Genomic DNA, 23,148 nt, shown 5'->3' with positions numbered 1-23,148 from the left:
TGTGCTCCACAAAAAATAAACAATTCTTTTTTTCTGTGTTTGTGTGTGAAATGTATGCACAGTAGCCGCACGTGCATCAACAATGGAGCAGTGCCAAGCGTGTACCTGTGTCCCATAAGTCTGTTAAAGGGTGGTGTAACCCCCAAAGTGCGCTCCACAAAAAATAAACAATTCTTCTTTTTTTTCTGTGTTTGTGTGCGAAATGTATGCTCAGTAGCCGCATGTGCATCAACAAAGGAGCAGCGCCAAGCCCCTGGAGGCCCCTATACAAACTGGCTCTATTTTACCTGAGTTGCCCCCTCCAGTGTGTACTCCAAAAGAGTGTTTAGTGCAGCCGGGAACCTTGTCAGCGAAAGGCGTAGGAGGTTGCTTCCACAAAATGTGGCGAAGATGATGTTCTTAAAAATGAATTATCAACTCTTCCAGGGAGACCAGACCCCAGAATGTACAGAGGGACCTGTGGTGGTGGATTCCAATGGGACAAATTAATGCTCTGTGAGGATGAGGATGTACACAACACTGAAGAGGGTGAGGAATCGGTGGATGAGGAGGATGAGGACGACATCTTGCCTTCATAGAACCAGTCTGTGCAGGGACAGATTAATTGCCAGCTTGTTTTGTGGGGACCCAAACGAACCAATCATTTCAGCCATAGTCGTGTGGCAGACCCTGGTGCTGAAATGATTGCTTTGTTAAAGTGTGCATGTACTGTTTATACAACATAAGGGTGGGTGGGAGGGCCCAAGGACAATTCCATCTTGCACCTCTTTTTTTTCTTTGCATTATGTACTGTTTGGGGCCTAGTTTTTCAAACTGCTATCCTGTCTGCCACTGCAGTGTCACTCCTAGATGGGCAACGTGTTTGTGCCGCCCACTCGTGTCGCTTAGCATAGACATCCAGCTACCTTGGTGCAACCTTTTGGACTAAAAACAATATTGTGAGGTGTGAGGTGTTCAGAATAGACTGGAAATGAGTGAAAATTAATGTTTTTGAGGTTAATAATAGCATAGAAGCAGAAAAACCACAAATTCTGTGATTTTAGCTGTTTTTATGCTTTTTAAAAAAAAAATACAGTTTCAAAACACAAAACCCAGAACCCAAAACACGGAAGGGTGGTTTTGGCAAAAACAATCCTGATCCAAAACACGACGAAAGATCCAGATCCAAAACCAAAACACGAAAAGTGGCCGGTGCACACGCCTAATTCATATTATATATTTTTTCCATAATTCTAAGAAGAATGAAACTACAGTACACTAGCTTGTGTCTTGTTTGGTGTTGCAATGAACAGACAATCTTTAGGTTATATGTGTAGAGTTCATTGTATGCTGCTAGCAAATTCATATTAGTTCAAGCATTAAACAGTAATACAAGACTGACGTGTATTAATTGATTTACCATCGATGTACTTTAGAAAGAAAATGTGGAACTTAAAAAGTTCTAAATTCCAGGCACTTACTACTGTAGAATCCCCAAATATCATATTATTATGAATTATGTAGTTTCAAATATATACTAGCGACTTACCCCGGCTTTGCATGGGAGCAAATTTACATTTATAGCGATAGTCTTTTTTTAACCTAGGTCGTATACACTTGCCTTGTAGATGACATTAGTCATTTTCGCTCCTGATGTCAACATGAAAAAAATTCGTTTTAATGTGACACGTAAAAGGGCCACATAAATTTACCCATGAGACAAGTAGAATCCACTAAATGTCAACTCGAGCTACATTTAGTGTCTGTCCCTGTGCTTTATTTATTGTCATTCCAAAGCAGACTCTTACCGAGAATTGGACTCGTTTGAAATTTAAGTATCGTTTTTCACATAAATGAGATTGGAACGGTAAAAATAGGGAAAACTGGAATTTTGTATCAGTAAACAGGGCTTACATCAATTTTTCTGGAGAAACCGGATAATACTTATCAATTTGTACATGGTATAAAATAAAATCCATCATTGTTATATATTGATAACAGTTTAGGCAGTGTAAGACAAGAAAACGCTGACTTTTGTTTTTTAATGGACTTGCTTCACTAAAATCGTCACTGTGACTCCCTTTTCTTCTGCCTCCACTAGGGGGTACAGGGACAACTCGGGGTAAAGCCTGGAGAGGAGAGACTGGGCACCAAATGGTTAATGTAATCTACCCACAAGCCCACTCTCCTCTCCTCTATACCCTGCCACCAGCCACTGGGATCTCAGTTTGAATTTGGAGCCAGCAGGAGCTGGGCACTATTTATTAGGGAGGATACTTTAGGTGGTCCTCCGTTTTTTATTTATTTATTTATTTAATTATTTATTTTATCAAAAGTTTATTTATGAGTGGACAGAAGAAGGCATCCTATTGGATGCCCCCACTGCCGTCCCAGTGCCGATGGGCGCAGCACTGGCACCTGGGTCAGAGACTTCGGCTGTGGGACTCCTATTGCAAAAGCACACAGGACCCACCAGCCACAGGTGGTGCTCTGAAGGGGATTAAAGGAAGGATGGCTCCCTGCATGCAGGGAGCCATGATACAGTGGCTTATGCTGCTGGAGCTGAAGACCTCTGGCAGTGCTGGTAGTGCAGGAACCCGATCTGACCGCGCTTTGGCACTAGACCACCAGGGACACTTTATGTAACAGGGGCTGCTTAATGCAGCGGTGACATGTCCCTGGGGTTGAAACTAGCCAGGGGAGCAGGTGCTTCCCTGTTAGCCTTCCCACCAAGCCTGAGGTGCGCTCTCCCTTAGTGGCAGTAAGCCACAGGCTCCACCTCCCTTCACTCCTCCCCCTCCAGAATGCTGAGCATCCATTTTAGCCACATTGCCTCAGCATTGGAGAGAGAAGCACAGGGCTCCAGTCTCCTCTCATAGCCTGCTCCCAGATTGCTAATGTAGGCCAGTTTGTTGAGCTTTTGGCAACTTTCTGCATTGAGTGGTCTGCGTGGTATATGTAAGTGTATTTTCATCATATCTGTACCACTGGGGCAGGTCACTGGGGGAATATCCCTTGCAGGGGTGGATACAGTTTGATTGTATTGACAGCTTGCTGCCTTTCATATAATTCTGTATATTATATACTGTACTAATTATGTACTTCACTACTAAAGACCCTTGTTTTGCTTACACCTCACTAGCTGTTTGGTGTGTGTCTTTTTTCTGCAACTACAACATGTCCAAAAATAAAGCTACTAAGTTGACGGGCGCTTCAGCAATGCGCACGTGTATACAGCATCTTACTGTCATTTCTCCTCAAGATCCAGAACATGATGGCCTGTGTGTCAATTGCTTTGCGGCCCTGCAGCAGGTGATTTTGTCTATGGCTTCTAGTCAAGAACCAGCTTGGGTGTCTTGTCTGACACAGGTAATGTCACAATTTGTAGACTGTATGTAAGCACCAATGCCACCTGTCCCTGTTGCTGTGCCACAGCTTCCCATGGCAGAAGCCTCACTGGATGCAAACTTTTGCTCAGTCTGTCCAATGGTTTGCTCGGGTGTCCACATGTTTTTACCAGGTGCTTGACAGATATAGGACTCCTAGGCATAGGCCTGCTCCATGTGAAAGTTCCACTCCCCTACCTGACAGGGGTTCAGATTCAAATGCTTCCTCAGATGGTTAGGCTAGCGCCTCCATTGATTCAGACGTGGAAACTTCCTCTGTTCCAGAGTAAACTATGTCACCTGTAGACATAGAAGCTCATATTAGAGCAGTTAAGTTTATTCTGTTAGTGGAGGAAAAGGAACAGCCTCCTAGATCTTATGCACCTGTCTTTAAAAGACAGAAAGAGTCAGAGGTGGAATTTCCATCTTCTGCACAGCTAGAAGATCTCCTGGCAAAAGCATGTAAACACCCTAGTAGACGCTTTCAGATTTCCAAGCATATTGCTAACTTTTACCCTGTCCCCGCAGTGGATAGGGCTAAATGGGAGTCTCCTTCCCAGGTGGATACCCATATTGTCCAACTTATTAGGTCATCCCTCCTACCTATACCAAATACTCTTTGGCTGTGCACTTGGAAAGTGGATACAGAATCTAAGAAGTCTCTGGAAGCTCTTCCTTATTCAGGTGACATCCTATTTGGTCTGGAACAGGACAAAATCGTGACTATGTTGGCAGCCTCCAAATCAGCTTTTGTTCCGTCTGTCACCACTATGCGACCCAGGACTTCAGTATCTCATTCCTTTCATCTGCATGGTAAGGCCAGAGGTTAGCTGTTTCCAAGAGCACAGGGTTCTGCCTCCAAAATCTCCAAGCTTAGAGGTAAGCAGGCCTGGTCCCCCAGATGTCCAGCTGTCAAGCCAGAGAACAAACCTGCCACATGATGAGGCAGGCCTTCTCCTGGGGGACCTAAGAGTCTGAGGCCAGCTTTTTTGCTTTTCGGCAATATGGATGCAGACCACAACAGACGCTTGGGTCAAGGACATTGTGTCTCAAAGCTGTATCTTAACTTTACGACAGGGTTCACCTTCCAACCAGTCTTCCTGCTTAACCAGAAAAGGCAGAAGCTCTAGAGGCATCAATTCCCTCTCTCATGGCCTCAGGGGTCATCATTCCTGTTCTCCTGTCCCAGAGAGGGTTAGGCTTTTATTCTAAACTCTTCCTGATTCAGAAGCTGGATGACTCCTTCCAGCCCATTCTCAATTTGAAACATCTAAACAAGTTTCTCTGCATTCCCAAATTCTGCATGGAGTCCCTTCAGTCCATCATCTTAGCTTTTGAACTGGGGGACTTTATGGTGTCTTTGGATAAACAGAATGCTTATTTGCATAGCCCTATAATTACCAATGCTTCCTCAGGTTTGGGGTACAAACCAACCACTAGCAATTTCAAGCATTACCCTTTGGTCTGTCCATGGCCCCTCATGTGTTCACGAAGGTCATGGCAGTCATGGCAGCACATCTACAATGCAGGAGCATCAGGATTTTACCATACCTGGACAACTTGCTTTATAATAGATTATACAACTTGCTTTATATAATCTATTAGCGCAATCTCCAGAGATGCTCAGGGATCACATCCATCTGATGATACAGCTTCTTCAATCACACAAGTGGATAATCAACTGGAAGAAGTCAATGCTATCTCCATCCCAGGAGATGCTCCACCTGGGAGCCTTGTTGAATTCCAGAACTCAGAGAGTCTCCCTTCCTCCAGACAAGATTTTATCATTGTAAACCAAAATTCACAACTTTCTTGGTCTGCAAAGAGTGTGCATTCACTCATGCATGCAAATTCTGGGGTCACTAGTTTTGACTTTTGACATGGTGAAGTAAGAACAGTTTCACTCCCAGCCTCTCCAGGGACTCATTCTGAGGCATTGTTTCAAATCTTGTCTGAACCTCAAGGCTCAATCTTTAATTCTTCACAAGGAAGTTCATCTCTCCCTACTGTGGTGGCTTCATCATTCTCATCTGGAAAAGGGATGCCCTTTTTGGATCTAGGACCGGGTTCTTCTCCCCACCAATTCAAGCCTTCAGGGGTGGGGGGCTGTAACTTGTCAGCTCACCTTTCAGTGCCACTGGATGCATCAGGAAAGCCAGATTTCCATAAACATGCTGGAGCTTCGGGCTGTGTGCATTGCTCTGTGTCCAGCACAGCACCTCCTTTGGGGACATCCAGTGAAGATACAGTTGAACAACACAACCATGGTGGCCTACAGTACATAAATCACCAGGGTAGCACTTGCAGTATAGGAGCCTTGCAAGAGGTAGGCAAAATTCTTCACTGGGTGGAGCAACATCTTCCAGCACTGTCCGCAGTCTTCATCCCGGGAGTTCAAAATTGGGAAGTGGACTTTCTAAGTTATCACTATGTACATGAGAAAGTGTGGGCATTATATCTGGACATCTTTCAACTGTTAGTCCATCGTTGGGACCTACCAGACATTGACATGATGGCATCTTGCTACACTCATCAGCTTCCAAGATATTGATCCCGCACCAGGGATCCGGGAGCTCTCCTGGTAGATGCACTGGCAATTCCTTGGATCTTTCCACTGCTTTATGTCTTCCCTCCAATCTGAATGATTCCTTGGGTCCTTTGCAAGTTCAAACTGGAAGCAGGCACTGTGATTCTGGTGGATCCAGATTGGCCTTGTCACATGTGGTATGCAGATCTCCATAGATGCTCCTCTATAGTTTCTGCTGTGGCCAGACCTGCTGTCCCTGGGCCCATATCTACAACCGGACCTGGCCAGGCTTACTTTGACAGAGTGGCTCTTGAGACATCCATACTAAGAGTCAAGAGATTCTCTAGACGAGTTGTTCAGACCATGCTACAGGCCAGAAAGATTTCTTCTTTGTGTGTTTATCACAGATTTTGGTGTACCTACTATACATGGTGTTCAACCACAGGTTTTAATCCCAGGTCTTCCTGGATCCTTTCCTTTCTACAGACAGGTCTGGACTTGGGCCTTCAGCTTTCATCCTTCAAGGTCCAGGTTTCAGCTTTGTCTGTCCTTTTTCAAAGACAGATAGCTCTGCTTCCTGAAGTGAGAACTTTTTTCCAGGGTGCGCTTCATGTGCAGCCACCATTGATTTCTCCTGTGGATCCCTAGGATCCATCCTTGGATCTCCAGGCTCTCCAGTTGGCTCCCTTTGAACCATTGCAAATGGTTGATTTGCATTGGCTCACATGGAAAATGGTGTTTCTCTTGGCCATTGCGTCAGCTCGAGGGTCTTGGATTGAGCACTCTCTCGTGTCACTCTCCATTTCTTGTAATCCATTCTGAAAGCACTGTCGTAAGGACTCACCTAGGCAACCTTCTCAAGGTAGTGTCCCTGGTTCATATTAATCAGAAAGTTGTGGTTCCTGCATTCCAGTCTATGGATCCACCTAAACCTGAGGCTTCATTGAATGTGGTGAGGGTCTCTGTTTGTATGTCAAACAGACTAAGAGGTTTTGCAAGTTGGACTATCTTTTTGTTTTGTACAATTTTCACAAGAAATGACGGCCAGCTACTAAGCAGATCATAGCCTGCTGGCTTCAATTTACCATTCACCAGGCTTACTCCTTGGCGAACCTGCCTGCCACTGACGTGATGACAGCCCATTCTACATGGTCAGTGGGGACTTCATGGGCAGCACGCTGTGAGGCTTCTGCAGAACAGCTCTGTAAGGCTGACACATGGTCATCTGCTGATACTATTACAAGATTTTATGCTTTTGACACTTTTGCATCCTTGGATGCCGCCTTTGGGTGTTCTGTGCTCACTGCACCTCAGGAGTGTCCCCACCCATAGGGGACAGCTTTAGGACTTCCCAGAGTTGTCCTTGTGCCCCCTAGTGGAGAAAGAAGAAAAATAAACTTATGTCTTACCTGTTAAGTCTCTTTCTTTGACTCCATAGGGGGCACAGGGTGCCCACCCTTATGCACCTGTATGCAGGGGGTGTTTCCTTGGTGACAGGTCTGGCTGTACTTTCCATGGCATGGATGGTTCTGTATGTATGCTGGCCTTCCTCCTCCTTCTCTGCCTCACTCCTGCCATGGGCTTGCAAACTAAAATGAGGTCCCAGTGGCTGGAGGCGGGGTATAGAAGAGATGAGAGTGGGCTTGTGGGTAAATTTAATTTACCATTTGGTGCCCAGTCTCTCCTCTCCAGGCTGTACCCAGAGTTGTCCCTGTGCCCCCTATGGAGTTGAAGAAAGAGACTTAACAGGTAAGTCATACGTCTCCTTTTATCATACATTATTGTTTCACAGGCTAAACCTTCCTCGACAAATGCTCTATAGAATAGTGAAACTGCACCAAAATCCATTCAGTGGTTCTTGAGATTAGCCTGAACCATTGTCATTTTGTCCATATCACTCTGATATGTACTGATAAGATAGAAAATAATATATTGCCTTGATATTTGAACACCTTTATGGGTAAGGACAAGTCAGAAACACCGGGTTTTGGCATTATTATTCTACTGAATTAATAAAAAAATGGGAAAATTGAAGATTTGGGAAAGTTATACAATGACCAATTAAATGCTCTTTTTTGATGTTATAGATATGTGAGATTGATCCTTACTGATTGGTTTCTTTATGTTTGCTAAGAATGGCCACATCTCCTAGGAAAACTGAAATTCCTAACTGGATGAATTGATGGCATTGTTTTCTATCATTTGTTTAAATATGAGTGTTGGTTTCATAGCAATGAATAAACAGGACAAATCTAACCAGGGGCATAAATTAAATAATATAATTAAAAATGAGGAGATTTAAAAATAATTTTCAAATATTTGACATGGTCTATATATATTTTGCTTATGTGGCTTTTTAAAAGTCTTCTGTTCCCTTTATGGTATTTATGTTGTATTAGTTACCATTATAAATGCTTTCTTTGTTGTAATTTTACTCTAAATTGAATTTGCTTCTGTTAAACTTTAAAAACTGTAATTAATTTCTTTACAAGTTGATATTTATAGGTAGTCTTCTTATTTGTTTTTAACTAATTGCATAGCAAGAAACATGTAATAGATATTAACATTTGGGCTATCTTCTCTATGATGTGCCAGGATATGTGGGCATTGCAATAAATAGCCATTTAGTGATTTACAATAATTTTTTGTTCAGACAAATCACTTAGATCACATACAGTATATATTTTGTGGAAACAATAGCCAAGAAACTTATTAATTATCTGGTTTTGTAATTTGAGCTATCTTGTCTTTTTTAATTACTTGTTGCCATAGGTGAGATTTTAACTGGCTTCATGCAAATTCCAGCCAATCCCACCACCAAGCATTGTGTGCATATGTTCAGATGGAAACTACTACAGAAGAAAGTGGATTAAAATACTGTGAAAGCGATTTCATTTTTAAGGTTATGGCAAACAACCCTGCTATGTACAAAGGAGAACTCCCAGGGAAAGTGGTTTTGGGTAATAAACCCCCGGCATTTTGTATAAGTCTTTCACAAAGGTGAATGGCTTCTCCTGTGGAAGTTGACATAGCGCATGTGCACAGTATCAGCATCCGCCACCGGCCGGGGGCTGCGGGAGATAAATCGAAAGATCTCTTTCTTGCTCCTAAGCCTCAATAGGCTTAAAGCAGTTTACACCATCTTTAGATGGCAAAGCTTTTTGGAGTTTTGAACATAGGACTGAGATCGTAATCTCCATTGATAATAATGGGGACCGTGATCTACAGTGCTAATTAGCATTCTGCCAGAGATGTTTGTTAAATCTCCTACATCATGCTATTAGTACTGTACATAGAAACAAGTCATAAAATTATGCAAAAACTGCAGTTTCTATGTTTTTTTAAAGAAAATAAAAATCTTGATACATAGTCCCCTCCGTGCTGTGTTTTGTCCTGAAGCAGATGTTATGGTCTTCAGGTCTTCAACTTAATGATGATCACTCCAAACATCAGATCATATAAATTAGCCAGAAGCTACCAGCTATCTTCTAGTTACTTAGCATACATTTGCCCTGTTAGTCAAGGATATCTGTATCCTCCTCAAGCTCTGATCAGTTACTTAAAAGAGTTGTTTACTAAAAAAAACCTAAAGTCTCTATATTCCTAATAATGGTATTATTAGTGATAATAGCCTGGGACCCCACCCATGGCTATAAAAAGGGTTGTACAATTGGTGCCCAGTGCAGAAGGCTGAGGAGGTGGCATAATTTCTTTCCTGATCACCATTGGTGTGTGCAGGCTCAGTGCAAGGTGTGTGTGACAACATTCCCCCATGGGACCTAGGCTACCATCCCTAACCCCTCCCCTAGGACACAGATTGTCTGCCCTAGACAGCCCTGGGACACAGACTACCCACTCTACCGCCCTGGGACATAGACTACCCATCCTACCCACTCATCTGGGCAATGGTCACTGCTGTTGTCTCCTGCCTACATCTCAGCTGGCTCCCGGGCAGAAGCAGTCTCATTTTGAACCCATGATGGCTGATGTGTAACTGCTCTCTTCAAATACTGTAGTTTTACATCTGCCATCTTGGATTCAAAGAGAGGATGCCTCCTCATTAGAAACCATGAGATACAGAGAGGATATGCTTTAGGTACATGTTGGGGTTGCCTAAGGGGTCTTCAAGCACACACACCATGCACGCAACTATGCTGACATCACCTGTCTCCAGTTTGCAGTGTGCCTGAAAAGGTGTAGTGGGCATCTTTTCTTCTCCTGGTGCTTATTCTGTGATGACATAACATTCACTGGGGTGGGCAGGTGTCTGACGAGGAAGACTCTGAGTATGGCTCTGATCCCACTCGTTATTCTATTTATCATGTTCCAAGCACTCACACATAGTTGGGATTTTTACAGATGACCCAAAGAATAGTATTATTGTAGGGCAAGGATAGTTTTAGTACTATACATTTCTATACCCTGATTTCTCTAACTAGACATATAGATGTCTTTTCCTTTAATGTAAATATTATGACCACATACTGTACAGTAGGAACTTCCAATATTTAAACCACAGCAATAAGCAGCATGAAATTACAGACATTGTCCTGATAAGCGGGTTACACTATAGCATGAATCAATTATTTTTTCACTTTGTTTGCAGCCCCTCCAACATGACCCATTACACCTAATACAAAAACAGAACTATCAATTTAAATTATTTTTGGAGTTATCTGTACTAAATAAATTAATTTGTTTTATTTGCAAACTCATGTAAATGCACTTTAACTCTTTCCATGGCTAGTAGTTAGATAGCACAAAGTATTGTTACTGAAATTTCATTCAACAGAACAAAGCTAATGTTGGTGCTTGAAACCTCACTATACTACCTGTCAGGTGTTCCTTTCATTTGTTTTTCCTTGATCCTCATTTGCTTCTTACCTTGTGTGGTGGTGAAGGGCTTTCCTTTTGGAAGTTTGGTGATGGCTTAGACTTCATAGCACTACACTGCATCCCCAGCCTATTGCAACATGGAGGAGAAACAACTAGCATCTTCACAGGTAAAAAGTTGGTAGCTGCTGTGAGTCCATGTGACTGGTTGTCGCTTTGTGTGGGACACCATGGTGAAAATGGAGATACAGTATTAAATTAGAGAGTGCTGTGGCTACTGCAACTGTGAGCCACTTATAATCTAACTCTGGAGCGAGGGAAAAAAATTTACAACCAGTGTAATATAATCAGTGTCGGACTGGAGCATGAAGGGTACACCGGGGAAATGCAGTGATATTGGCCCATACTTAGGGGTGTGGCCAGCCTCCAGAGGGGGTGTGGTCAGCCTCCACAGAGGAGTTGAAAACCATAATGGAGTGAGCAGGGACTAGGCCCCTTATTATGTATATTTAGTAAATAGTGCATGCATGATAATATACCAAATAAATAACAGCAATGCACCATAGTCCTGTGCAGGTAAATGTAATATATATATAATGTGTAGTTCAATTGCACAGTCTGGAACCTGATCCCTAGGGGAGGGGGTGGGGCCTCAGGCAGAGGGGCCCACCTGGGGATTCCCCTCTACCCCTGTGGGCCAGTCCGGCCATGAATATAATTGTATTTTTCTTACTAGCCTTACAGTAGTGAAAGAGATATAATTCATTTTATATGAAATCTATTATACAATATTCATACAATTGGCACAGTGTTTTCGGTCTTCTCAACTGTCAGATGTGCTTGACTACAGTATATTACACCTGCTCCACAGTTTCACAATGGATTGCAATGTGATTTAAAGTATACACAGCAATTGACATGCTGCAAAATATTTTAGATTTATATATATTTCTTTTTGTATATGTTATATTTTAGTTTTATTTCAGTTCTAGCAGAAACTATAATCATTTAAAGTTGGATTTCTTCCTTTTTATTTTAATTAAGTTACAATTCAAGCAGCACAGGGCATGACTTTAAAATAGAGGAATAGATTCCTGTAATGAACAAATGCATTTACTGTGCATACACAGATGAAGTAGCAACTAAATTCACTGCCTAAAGCTATGGCCATAGCTGTATAACTTATAGTAATAGTACTTACTCTTATGATAGAATGCAATATTTTATCCTCTTCAATGCTAAATAAATTGAAAAACATCTTTGCTAAGCTACAATAATGAAATTCCAAAAAATACAATATAGTGATCACAATAGTTAGTGATACTGACATTTCTAGATATAACCAACCTCTAAGTCCACCAATATTGAGTCATATCAGAAAATATCCCCTATCCCCGCCTCTGAACAACTGACTGGAGGCTAAATATTTTAATATTTTGTTTCCTTCCCCTAAAAAGCTTGAAGATTTAATAAATTCTAAATTTTTTAGTGATGGGATTGGTTTTAGAAGTAACACCCTCTTGATCAGTGACATGTTTAGGTCCAGAACATAGGTCTTCACTCAGTAATTCAGAGTTTGAACATAAATTACAGTGAAGGTCAGCAACTTAAAACACAATAACAGCTGCTTAAGAAAACAACCAACGTAGCCCCATAGGAATGCTAATTCACTGTTTTGCCCCTATCTATGAAATGGGAAACAAGGCCACAATCCAGCTGTTTACTGAGTTGCAGATGAGTATGATCACACAACTTTTCATTCACATTGTGGAAAGCATAATGAGGTTTCAAACTAGTTTCATCTAGCCTACTTGGACCAAATTCAACCTAAGGAAAAATATCCTTATTTGATTCTGCACCTTCTAAAGGTCCCAGACATACCAAATATGTGTACTTTTTACATCACATTAATCACATCACATTAATATCCATGTTTGATGCTTTGTGGGGAATGTATTCATCACATACATCAGTCCCTGCCTCAGAGAAGTTTGCAGATGAAGGGGGAGATACACTAAGCTTTGGTGAGTGATAAAGCACCAACCAATCAGCTATTAACTGTAATTTTTCAAACACAGCCTGTAAACTGACAGTTAGGAGCTGATTGGTTGCTACTTTATCACTCTCCAAGGCTTAGTGCTTCTCCCCCGAAATCATGTACCACACAACACTCAGGGCTTTATTCAGTCAGTTGTAAGTGCAAGTCTTATAAGACTTTTTCCTGTCTCAACCTACTATAGTTTGTGCAACATGCACGTAATTTTTGCTATCCATATCTTTTTATGTCTTAAGCTTGACTTGTAACTCTCTGCGACTAGAAGGCTGAGTCTGGGGCACCTGGAATGGGCATGTAGTTGTGGAAAGTGGGAGTCAGTGCAACTGTAATGAGGGTGAAGTTGTAACAAAAGTACAGCAAGGGCAGCTTGTAGGTGTGTAGTCTCAAGTTAAAACAAACAAGGCCACCGAAACGTCTTAAGTGCAGCTTCCTGAAGGGGTCTGACTTATGTCCGCTCTGATCCTGGTGTAAGTATAAAGTTGATAGTGATGATTGCAAAACTGATAGGATGACTGTGCCCGCACCCATTTTTTCATATGCATGAAAATGACAGGAGCATTGCTTAAAAAGTCACTTTACACTGCATGGTACCCTCATTTAACATAATGTTTCAAGCACAATTGTGGAAGGAGAAACCTGCACATCTGTGTTTTAAAAAAAAATAACATTTAATATTTACATACAGGGCTGTAACAGGGCTTAAATGTGCTCTGTGCAGGCCCCACCCCCTACCACTGATGTCATGACATTGCAAGCATGACATCATTATGTTGTGTGGAGAGGGTGGGGCGGCAGCACCGATAAGTGCAGCTCTGACTTGGAGCATCCTGAGGACACTCCAGATCAGCTACCCTCCCTGCAGGCTGCTGGAGCATCTGAATTATGCTCCAGCAGTGCTGCAACAGTGATCCTGACTACAGGGTGTAGTTCCAGGTACCCTGATAGCCAGAAGCAAGGGCCATGGGGTGGTGATAGTGAGATGTAATACTGTAGATCTCCGAAGACTCATACCACCTCTTTCATGCAAGAATCACCAATGGTCATGCAAGAGGAATGAAATTTCTTGCTTCCAGAGGAGGACACCCAATCGTATTCACATTTGAGCTGGAAGAGGTTACTATGCTGTATAAGCCTGATGGTCTCTTAACCGTGAGACCTCATTATTGGTAATCAAAGTGAACATTTTAGATTAAAAGAAACGTGAAGCAAGGTTTTAAGATATGTTTGTGAAACCAATATTATCTAAAATCATAAGAACTGGTGTGTCCTGCTTTACTGCAGTAGCTGTGGTAGTAATAGCATGACATGTTACTGGCATCGGACAAAGAATGTCACTTTATTTTAAACTGCTTTGTGTGACGGGATGGCAATTGTGTTGATGCAGGGTCATTATTCCTATTGTATTTATGCTCAATCAACAGCCGCTCTGAAAATTCCCAAGTTGATCCCTTTTGAGCATTCATCACACACAGTCAAAGCTAATATTTTGTGAATTCAGCTTAAGGCCCTGCAACAGCATAAGAAATGTGTAACATATGTTTTAGTGTTAGAATAGTTTTCTAAAAGTCTTTTTAAGCATGCAGATCCTTAATAAATGGACATTACAGCAACTTTAAAACTAATATATATATATACACATACACACACACATAAATATATATATATATATATATATATATATATATATATATATATATACCAGTCCACTGGTTGCACTCCAGACTCAGAAATAAATCAATCAGTCATAGTTTAAAGCATCACTTTAAGCTATGACTGATTGATTTATTTCTGAATCTGGAGTGCCACCAGTGGACTGGCATATTTCAACAGGTCTGTCATTGTTGGACTCATTGTGGAAGGAACCCAGCACAGTTACCAGGACCTATCCATAAGAGTGCCGCATTGTGGAACTGTATATATATATATATATATATATATATATATATATGAGTGACCCGTGCCATTCCTTGCACTACGCATAGTAATGCTTAATCTGTGACATTCTACTAAATCACTTGCAAGAAAAGTAATAACCTTAAGTACCTACTACACTATAAGCAAATATGTGTGTGACTACAATTGGAATGAGATGCCAAATTCAAGAAAAGCCACAAAAAAATGGTAGGTTATTAGGACACATCTGTGCAATCAATTAAATTTTATCTTAGACATACATTTGTTTGAGTAATACAATTTACGTGTCTTCAGAGATCAAAGCTATAGCTCTCCTAGCTGATGTGACTCAGGTTGTAATGTTTAATTGGATGCCAAGTGCGTTTTGCTGTATTTATATCTGTTCGTGCATTCAAAGCACTACTTATGACTGCTTGTGGATCATTGCAAGTGAAGTGACATATCAGGGAAAGAAAGGGTGTGTAAGTATGGCCAAAAGTACAATGTGGACACGTTGGCAATATGCAACCAATGAAAATTAGCACACAGCCGCATATGTGCCTGCCAAATGAAGAGAAACTTGCAGGTACTCGACCACTGGTGTAAGTTACAAGGTAAAGGTGATAATGGCAATTGGCTGCAGCATATGTTTGGCTGATTGTGCTTTAAGCCCTCACTCTACTTACAGAAAAAAAGCTAAAACACTATCCTATCCTTAAATGGTTGACAGTTAGGAGTTAATTGTCAGTTTGCATAGTGTATCTTGCTTGAATTTCCTCCACTCAGCAGAGCTGAAAACATTCTAAAGGTATCTATATTTATCTATATCTAACCATATCAGCACATGCAGACTGATGATTATAATGACTTCTAGTAATTAGGGTGCACATGCAGCCCTAGCAGATCTTACTGGATATGTGCAAAAATATGTTTTTTTCTATGATTTTGAGTAAAGTACACCCTTTGTATCAACCCCTTAATCACATTACTTTATTACAAGCAGTTTAACATTTGTTTATTAAAAGGGGAAGTCATCAGAGGTTTGTTGATAATTGCATTTAATTTATATTTTTATTTTGAAGCTTCATCTGAGCTGCTGTGATGAGTTGGCTGAGTACCTCCAAAGACACTTCTTCCTAAAATAGATGGGAAACATCTGGAATCCATTGAGCAAAACTCTGGTGCTGGTCCCACATTGGGGCCCCCAAGGTTGCTCTGGCTGGGCCTTTTTTCAGGGCATCACCACTTAATTCACATAGATATTTTTTTATCACCTTTCTATTTGTTTGGCTATTATTTATGTCATTTTAACCCCTTACCATTAACACTTATTGACTTATCTTTACACAACTATACTTTACACTTCACTTTCACCCTTTTTTCCATTATTCGTGTGATGCCCTGGGGATGGTCCTTGGCTGGATTCTTTTGGGGTTTCCTGCATCTCGGACGTGAACCCCATAATGTTAGGGACGCTGGTACAGAGGAGCCTTGACGTTTGGCCCAGCGCTTATTCATATATTTGCAAATGTATGTAAACCAATACCTCTGAATTTCTATTATCATGTAGGATTCAAGTATTTTTGTTTATGCTACAGTGTGCTGGAGGGAAAATCCCCTTTTTTTTCTGTAAAAGGGGAAGTCATCAGAGGTTTGTTGATAATTGCATTTAATTTATATTTTTATTTTGAAGCTTCATCTGAGCTGCTGTGATGAGTTGGCCGAGTACCTCCAAAGACACTTCTTCCTAAAATAGATGGGAAACATCTGGAATCCATTGAGCAAAACTCTGGTGCTGGTCCCACATTGGGGAGTGACATTGTAGGATTTTCCAGCATTGTGGAGGTTGGATCAAGTGAGATTCAACCTTCACTAATAGCCAAATGGCCACCTGCTGTTTTATATTTGAAGCTGACCCTAAGTCAATTGTGGCTCAGGGCTGGTCATCCAAACAGGAACTTCCACAGGGAGCCAATCACGGCTCACTGCATAATAGCTCTGCCCCCTCACAGCATCTTATATTAGACACAGTAAGAACAGAACACTTAGGTCAATGGCGGTGAGACAGAAAGAAGGACCTCCACAGAGGAAGAGCCCCAGCAGCCATGGAAGAGGCCAGAAGTCAGTACTCTTATGTCAGAAGATGGTGTGGTTATCAAGAAAAGACCAGGAAGCAGCAGCTGAGCATTGAGGGCCAAGGCAATCAGCAAGAGTCAAGGCTTAAGCTGACGATAGGAGAGACCTGCAGGAATGGGACGCCAATGAGCTACAGTATATGAAGCTCCCCACTGCCACCTTTCCCTCTGTGGCCATACATAATATGACACTACCCCCATGCACCACATAGATACAAAATAAGGCCCAACCTTACACAATTGGGTACTAGACCTGCTCTCCTCATAAATTTGAGCAATAGCTCTGTGGCATCTATAACTGGGCACTGAGCCCACACCCATGCAATTTTAGGTATTAGGCTTATGGCCCCTGAAAATACTTATAGGGTATGGAAGGCTTTCTGGCCCCCACACACCTTAAGGGTCCCATTTTCTCTACAAAACAATCCCCTCTTCCTGCCAAAAGTAGATACCCTTATTAAAGGACACAAGGCCCTAGTAGGAGAAAGCACCTTAATGTGACAATGGCTTGATATTTTTACTGTGGTTATTCTTAAATTGTTTGTTTGTGGTTTGATTTATTTCTGTGAATGTGCAGGCTAAATATGTAAAGCTAAGTGACAGGTAGGTAAGGTTATGCACCACGTTTACATGTTGCTTCTTTGTTGTTATACTATATTATATACGCTATTTGAGTTCCCTGTTTGTTTAGACAGCTCAATAGTTCTGTAGTACACCTTAATTTAGGGTAAGACCTTGCAAAGTGATATTTGTTGTCTTCTTACAGGGATCATTGTCAATGTGAAAAAAGTATCCACGTTAAGAACATTTATTATTTGTCATGTCCTCCTCTGTCTCTCTTTTCTACTGGGAGAGAGTGGACCTTACAGCTTGGTGCAGGAATGTAACTATATAACTATGTATTTAGAGGCCACATAGCAAAAGTATGTAACATCCAATGGTGAAAAATGTATATGACACTTGAAACTTTGACAAGGAAGATTGTCCCCCCTCAGCTCTGTGCCCCATAGCAGCTGCACCCCTTGCACCTATGGTACTGATGCCCATGCCTGGTGGAAGATCATGATTTTCCACCTGGCAAGCAATTACTGATAGGTGAAAATGCTGGAACGGAGGCCATAGATGCCGATGATTATTTACCACTTAATCCTATTATAAATTCCCATGAGAAGAATCAGACTGGTAGGGAGTTGCGGTGAACAGGACACATTGGGCCTGATTCAGATGTGGACAGTACTGCACAGCCAAAATACCATCCAACTAAAATACAGCAGGAGGTGTCTGTAGGAAATGGAAACCTCCTGCACCATCATGACCATTGGTTGTTGCTTTGACCAGGCTGTGTAAGCCAAATCTTACTGAGCCTGGCCAGCTCCTGGCTGCTTGCGAGGCCAGGAAATCTGCATCCTATGATGCAGAGCCTGGTATCAACACACCACCATTTTGGGGACCTGACCTCAAACCACAGCCTGTCAATTAGGCTGTGGCTATCGGGTTTTGTGATTGTGATTGCAGTACTCGTTCTGCACATGCTCAGCATAGGTCCTACATCATCCACCATCGGGTTAGTACATAAATCATCCTTCTACTGTACACATTCTTGGTGGTATCATACATATCACTGTTACGTACAACTTGAATCCAAGATTTGTCCTCCGGAGTGTCAACAACTGGACCAGAAGAAGAACCCTTGAGAGATGCCTCTTACTGTCCCTTTAAACTGCAGTTACAGTATGTTTTAACTATTTAATGTGACTGTGCTCTTTTATATGATATATAAAGTAGGCAGTATACTGCTGATAAGGCCTGCTATAATACTACTGATGCTTATGATAACCATGAAGAGCTGGCCACACATAAATTTATTAAGATTTGTGTTAATCCGAGATTGCTATCATGGGTGAAATTTTTTTTTTGCAAATCGGGAAGTTACTATCATTAAAGTTGGGTGATTTTGGGGTTGAAATCACGTGAGTTAATGTTGCAATTACTGCCATTTTTTCCAATAGAAATGAATTCACCATCAGCTCAAATCGGAAGTACTTTTCATTAATTTATGCCTAAATCGCGAATTTACCATTATTTGCTTTGCTATATTCAGCCGTTTTACAGCCAAGTCGTGGAGTCAATAAAAGTTTCAAATGTACCACCTCCTGATCTGCAAGTTGCCATCAAACATACACAAATCAGTGTGATTTGTGTATGTTTACTTCTGCTTAGTGCGGTTTAAATGATGTGGGGTCCCCCCCCAAAGCCGAACCAGCCCTGGACTGGTCAGCCAGTCCTGGTTCCAAAAATTATGGGGAACAAAATGAATAGGTTTCCCCCGTAATTTAGGAACCAGCACCTGGAACCAGCCAATGAGCAGCCACTACATGTAAAGTGGGCACTAATTGGCAAGCGGCCCGTGAGAAATTACAGATGATTTTGATCATCTGTCATTTTGCGAGGTGTAAGTATATGTAACAGCATATACTTACACATGTTTCGGCATGGTTCGGGTAAGTCGTCTTGTTGTTTTAACAAGACCCTGGATGCTACAGAGAGCAGCGCCAGGATGTAGGTGAGTATGGGATCTCTTTTGCAGTAATTTCACATAGATTTCTACATTATAGAAGAGGACAGACCAGCTGGTACAGGTATGTGTGATTGAGGTATGTGTGTAATAAACTTGTACTATATACGGTGTGTGTTGTGTCTTTTATAACTATTTATATTACAGTCGATGTACATGTGCTGGTCGCCTGCTGGCACTTCCACAAGTGCCAAAGGGTAGGCATGCTGGCACCTGTAGTTCCACTGTAAAATACAATAGTTTACTTCTATTTTACACTTTATTACCCCTGTACCCACAGCCCAGGGGTGCAGGGAAGAGCCCTAGGCTTCAGAACAAGCCTGGGGTTTTGGGAGAGGGGGGACCCCCTATGTGTGGGGGTCCCCACCTCCCCTGAGATCCCCGGCTTGGTCTGACTGGCTTGGGGTGAGAATGCTTTGGCCCTGGAAACCCGGCAATAGGGTCTCCTGGCTGTTGCACTATACCCGGTCGGTTTGGGTCCGGTGCTGGTTTTAAATATAGTGGGACCCCTATGCATTTTTATTCCCCTATATTTAAAACCAGCACTGGCCCTGCAGCCAGGTGGTGGTTCTTAAATTATGGTTGAACCCTACTCATTTTGTTCCCCCGTAATTTTAGGAACCAGGAATGGCTGACCAGTCCGGGGCTGGTTAGCCTTTTAGGGGGGACCCCACGTCATTTAAAAAAAAAACTTAGCCCTTACAAAAAATAAAAACAAACAAGCAGCCTGCACATACAGTATTTCACTGACATGTGCAGGCTGCTTGTTCGGGAGTGAAAGTCGGGCAGGGAACTTGGGGCTTCAACACAGATCATATCGATCAAATTCACCATCAAACAAAACGATCCTATAAAAACCGGGAGCTTGGTAAATTCCCGATTTTTTTATTGAAGAAAATGTCCATTTTTGATCGATCCTGTCCGAAATGAAAAACGGGACAAATAGGGACTAACGCGAATCTTAGTAAATTTACCCCTTATGGCTTAGCACTGTTTTATCACTTTTGCTGACATTCCAATAATTGGAAGTTCTGCAGTTCACACAAAAAAAGGTTAATAAAGCATTCAAACAAAGCTGCTGTTTGTATGTTTAATAAACTCATGGAGATCCGTGGCGTTGTAAAAGTTACTGTACTGTACAGACACAATCTAAAGGTTGTATGTTATGGTGACCTCTCAGAAAAGGAGCAGCTTAAATCAGAATAAATGGGATGCTACTATTTGTACTTTAGTCAGAAGATATATAATTAGAGCCTATTGAACAATATCAAAACATCATTATTTACTAATGAGTATCACAGACTGAAACTGTAAGTTTGATTTGAAAGGATATTAGACAACAGAAACAAGCCCAAATCATTCATTTGCATGTTTAGTAGTAGGCTCATTTCTATATGCAGAGTAAAACCAATCACAAAATTGAAAATAATATCGTATCAGTTGCACATTTCAAAAAAGAAGAAACTACAAATGGAATTATTATATTTTTCAAAAAGTCTACAATAAATCATTACCATATATTTGGAAATAAGGATATCAACTCACTTTGCTTTTCTGGTTTGACTTGTATCTGAATATCTTTCTCTGTAATTGGAAAAGAAAATAGAAAATTATTATTTGAGCTATTCATTAAAAGTATGTTTTTTTGTGAATCATGCTTTACATACACTTTAAATGGTAAAGACAAGAGAAGGAAGCCTGATATGTGAGAAGTAGATGAAAATAGCACATTGTTATATTAAGCGCTAACCCTTCACTACAGATGTCATAGACCCTTCCGGCTGTGATAACATATCATGTGCAAAGCTTGTCACAAACACAAGAAGTAAAATGGAATAATATGAGCACATCAGCTCATTATATTCGGTTGAAATATTCTGATGCAGTAACTTGCTATTTATTGCATGGTGTTGTACTGGATGTACAGTAAGCCAGCAGCTTTAGCGAATAACTGATTTAGGTCAAATACTAACAGTTCAATGGGATATCTTCACACATATTTTTTGTTTCAACTATAAAATGTAGCAAATAAAGTAAAGCATAGCATAAATATTAATATGACTGACAGGTCCTGAATCATAATATAACAGACTTTGTATTTCAAAATTATAAATATTACAGATGTGCGCAGACCTCTGTGTTTTGGTTGTAAATTATCATTATGTTTTGGTTTGTTAAAACCTCGCTCAAGCATTTTGGCTTCAGATTTCCTTTTGGTTTTGGATCTGGATTACTTTAAAATTTTCTAAAAACAGCTACAATCATGTAACTTGAACCTGTGTTTGTTATTAACATCTATAACAGTCATTTCCAGTCAATTTTGATCACCTCACAGCTCACGATATTGTTTTAACCAATATTGGCCAAAGGCTAGAATAAGCTGACTGGCTAAACTAAGCAATAGAGCTGTGGCACAATCACATGGCAGTATAAACGAATATAGCACATAAATGAAAAACAATTGTAGGTAAGTTCAGCTCATTTCAAGTTCTCTTTTTCTGTGCAAGCTAGTGTCTGGCAAACAAACATACACAGTGGCAAAGATGACAGCAGCCTTCTACAGGCTTCCCACACTCCATCTACCTATGACTCTCACTAATGGCGACTAGTATGTAGTGTCTTCATACATTGTTTTTGAAATGCAGCTGCAACTGCATCTTTTGCCACAGCATGGTTGTGTCCTTTTGCTAATGGCACAGTCAATAAGATTCATATAAAGACATCAACTGGTTGTGGCGCTAATCTGCCACTGTGCGTATTAAGCTGCATCATCAGCCACACATTGGTTGCACCATTGAACTATGAAGGAGAAGAATGTCCATCTGAACATAGTCACCAAGATCAGTGTACAGATGTGTCCTTATATATCATTGCTGCAGTTGTGTCAAACAGCCTCTCCCAGTGCGCTTGATCCGGTGCTACTCTGCTAGCACCTGTATTGCGTAATTTTTTGCCAAAATGCATCTTAGTCACAATGCGATGTGACTAGGACTCACCAGGAGACTTTTCTGATTCAATTAATATGCAACACTTGTTTATATGCATAAGACCGAGTATGAATATGTATACGACATGTTATGATGCAGCGGCTGTGACTTTTTTCCACACCAAGTTCCATTGTGCTTTGTATACAGATTCAGTCACACATGCAATTGTCACATTTCAAATTAATCCTGGTGCGTCCCAGTACATCACTTTGCCAGAAAGGTGCGATTTTGGCAGAAAAAGACGCCCGGCACTTGCAGAGTCACACTGGACCTGGCAGTTTTGCGACATGCATCTCACACCACATGGGGAATTGTGGCTAGATGTATAAGGACACATCTGTAACTACTAAAAAAGCCACAATCACTGACAGCGACTGGCTAGCCACCACTCTGACCCAGGACTCCCACTGAAATTGCCTCTCTCTGCATCTAATTAATTCCAGGGCTTTGCAGTAACCATCGGAAAGCATACGCATTTTGACTAGGACAGACAGAACACATCAACCACTTACATGCGGCATCAACATAGCGCGCTCCTCTAAATCGCACCCAAAGTTTTTTTTGTAAATCCAGATATACAAAGTCCAGAGAGCATTTAAAGAGTGCCTGCACTTTTCAGTGCTGCTAGGTTTGCCCCAATATTATTTAATCAGTATAGGTTTGTAGCACAAGATTTAAATGCAACAGTTATTATTATTTGGAGATCATTTTAATGTTTCATCAAAATTGCTATATTCCTATGTTTCTAGGAATAGGTTTTGGTCCTTAGCAACATCT

The 23,148-nt window shown here is 41.2% G+C and overlaps 1 protein-coding gene across 1 annotated transcript in view; it reads right to left on the bottom strand.

Annotated features, from left to right (window-relative positions):
* Positions 1 to 23,148, bottom strand: part of LOC148509480 (uncharacterized) — a 123,333-nt gene that overhangs the window by 71,894 nt on the left and 28,291 nt on the right. The window contains exon 17 of the mRNA XM_088443113.1: positions 20,930 to 20,968. Coding sequence (XP_088299239.1) covers positions 20,930 to 20,968 — 39 coding nt within the window. The remainder of the gene's footprint in view (positions 1 to 20,929; positions 20,969 to 23,148) is intronic.

Source organism: Taudactylus pleione, unplaced genomic scaffold, assembly GCF_031769625.1.
Source record: "Taudactylus pleione unplaced genomic scaffold, aTauple2 ptg000326l, whole genome shotgun sequence".
Taxonomy (NCBI): domain Eukaryota; kingdom Metazoa; phylum Chordata; class Amphibia; order Anura; family Myobatrachidae; genus Taudactylus; species Taudactylus pleione.
Note: the sequence above shows the minus strand (reverse complement) of the source record. Positions and strands in the feature narration are given on the sequence as shown.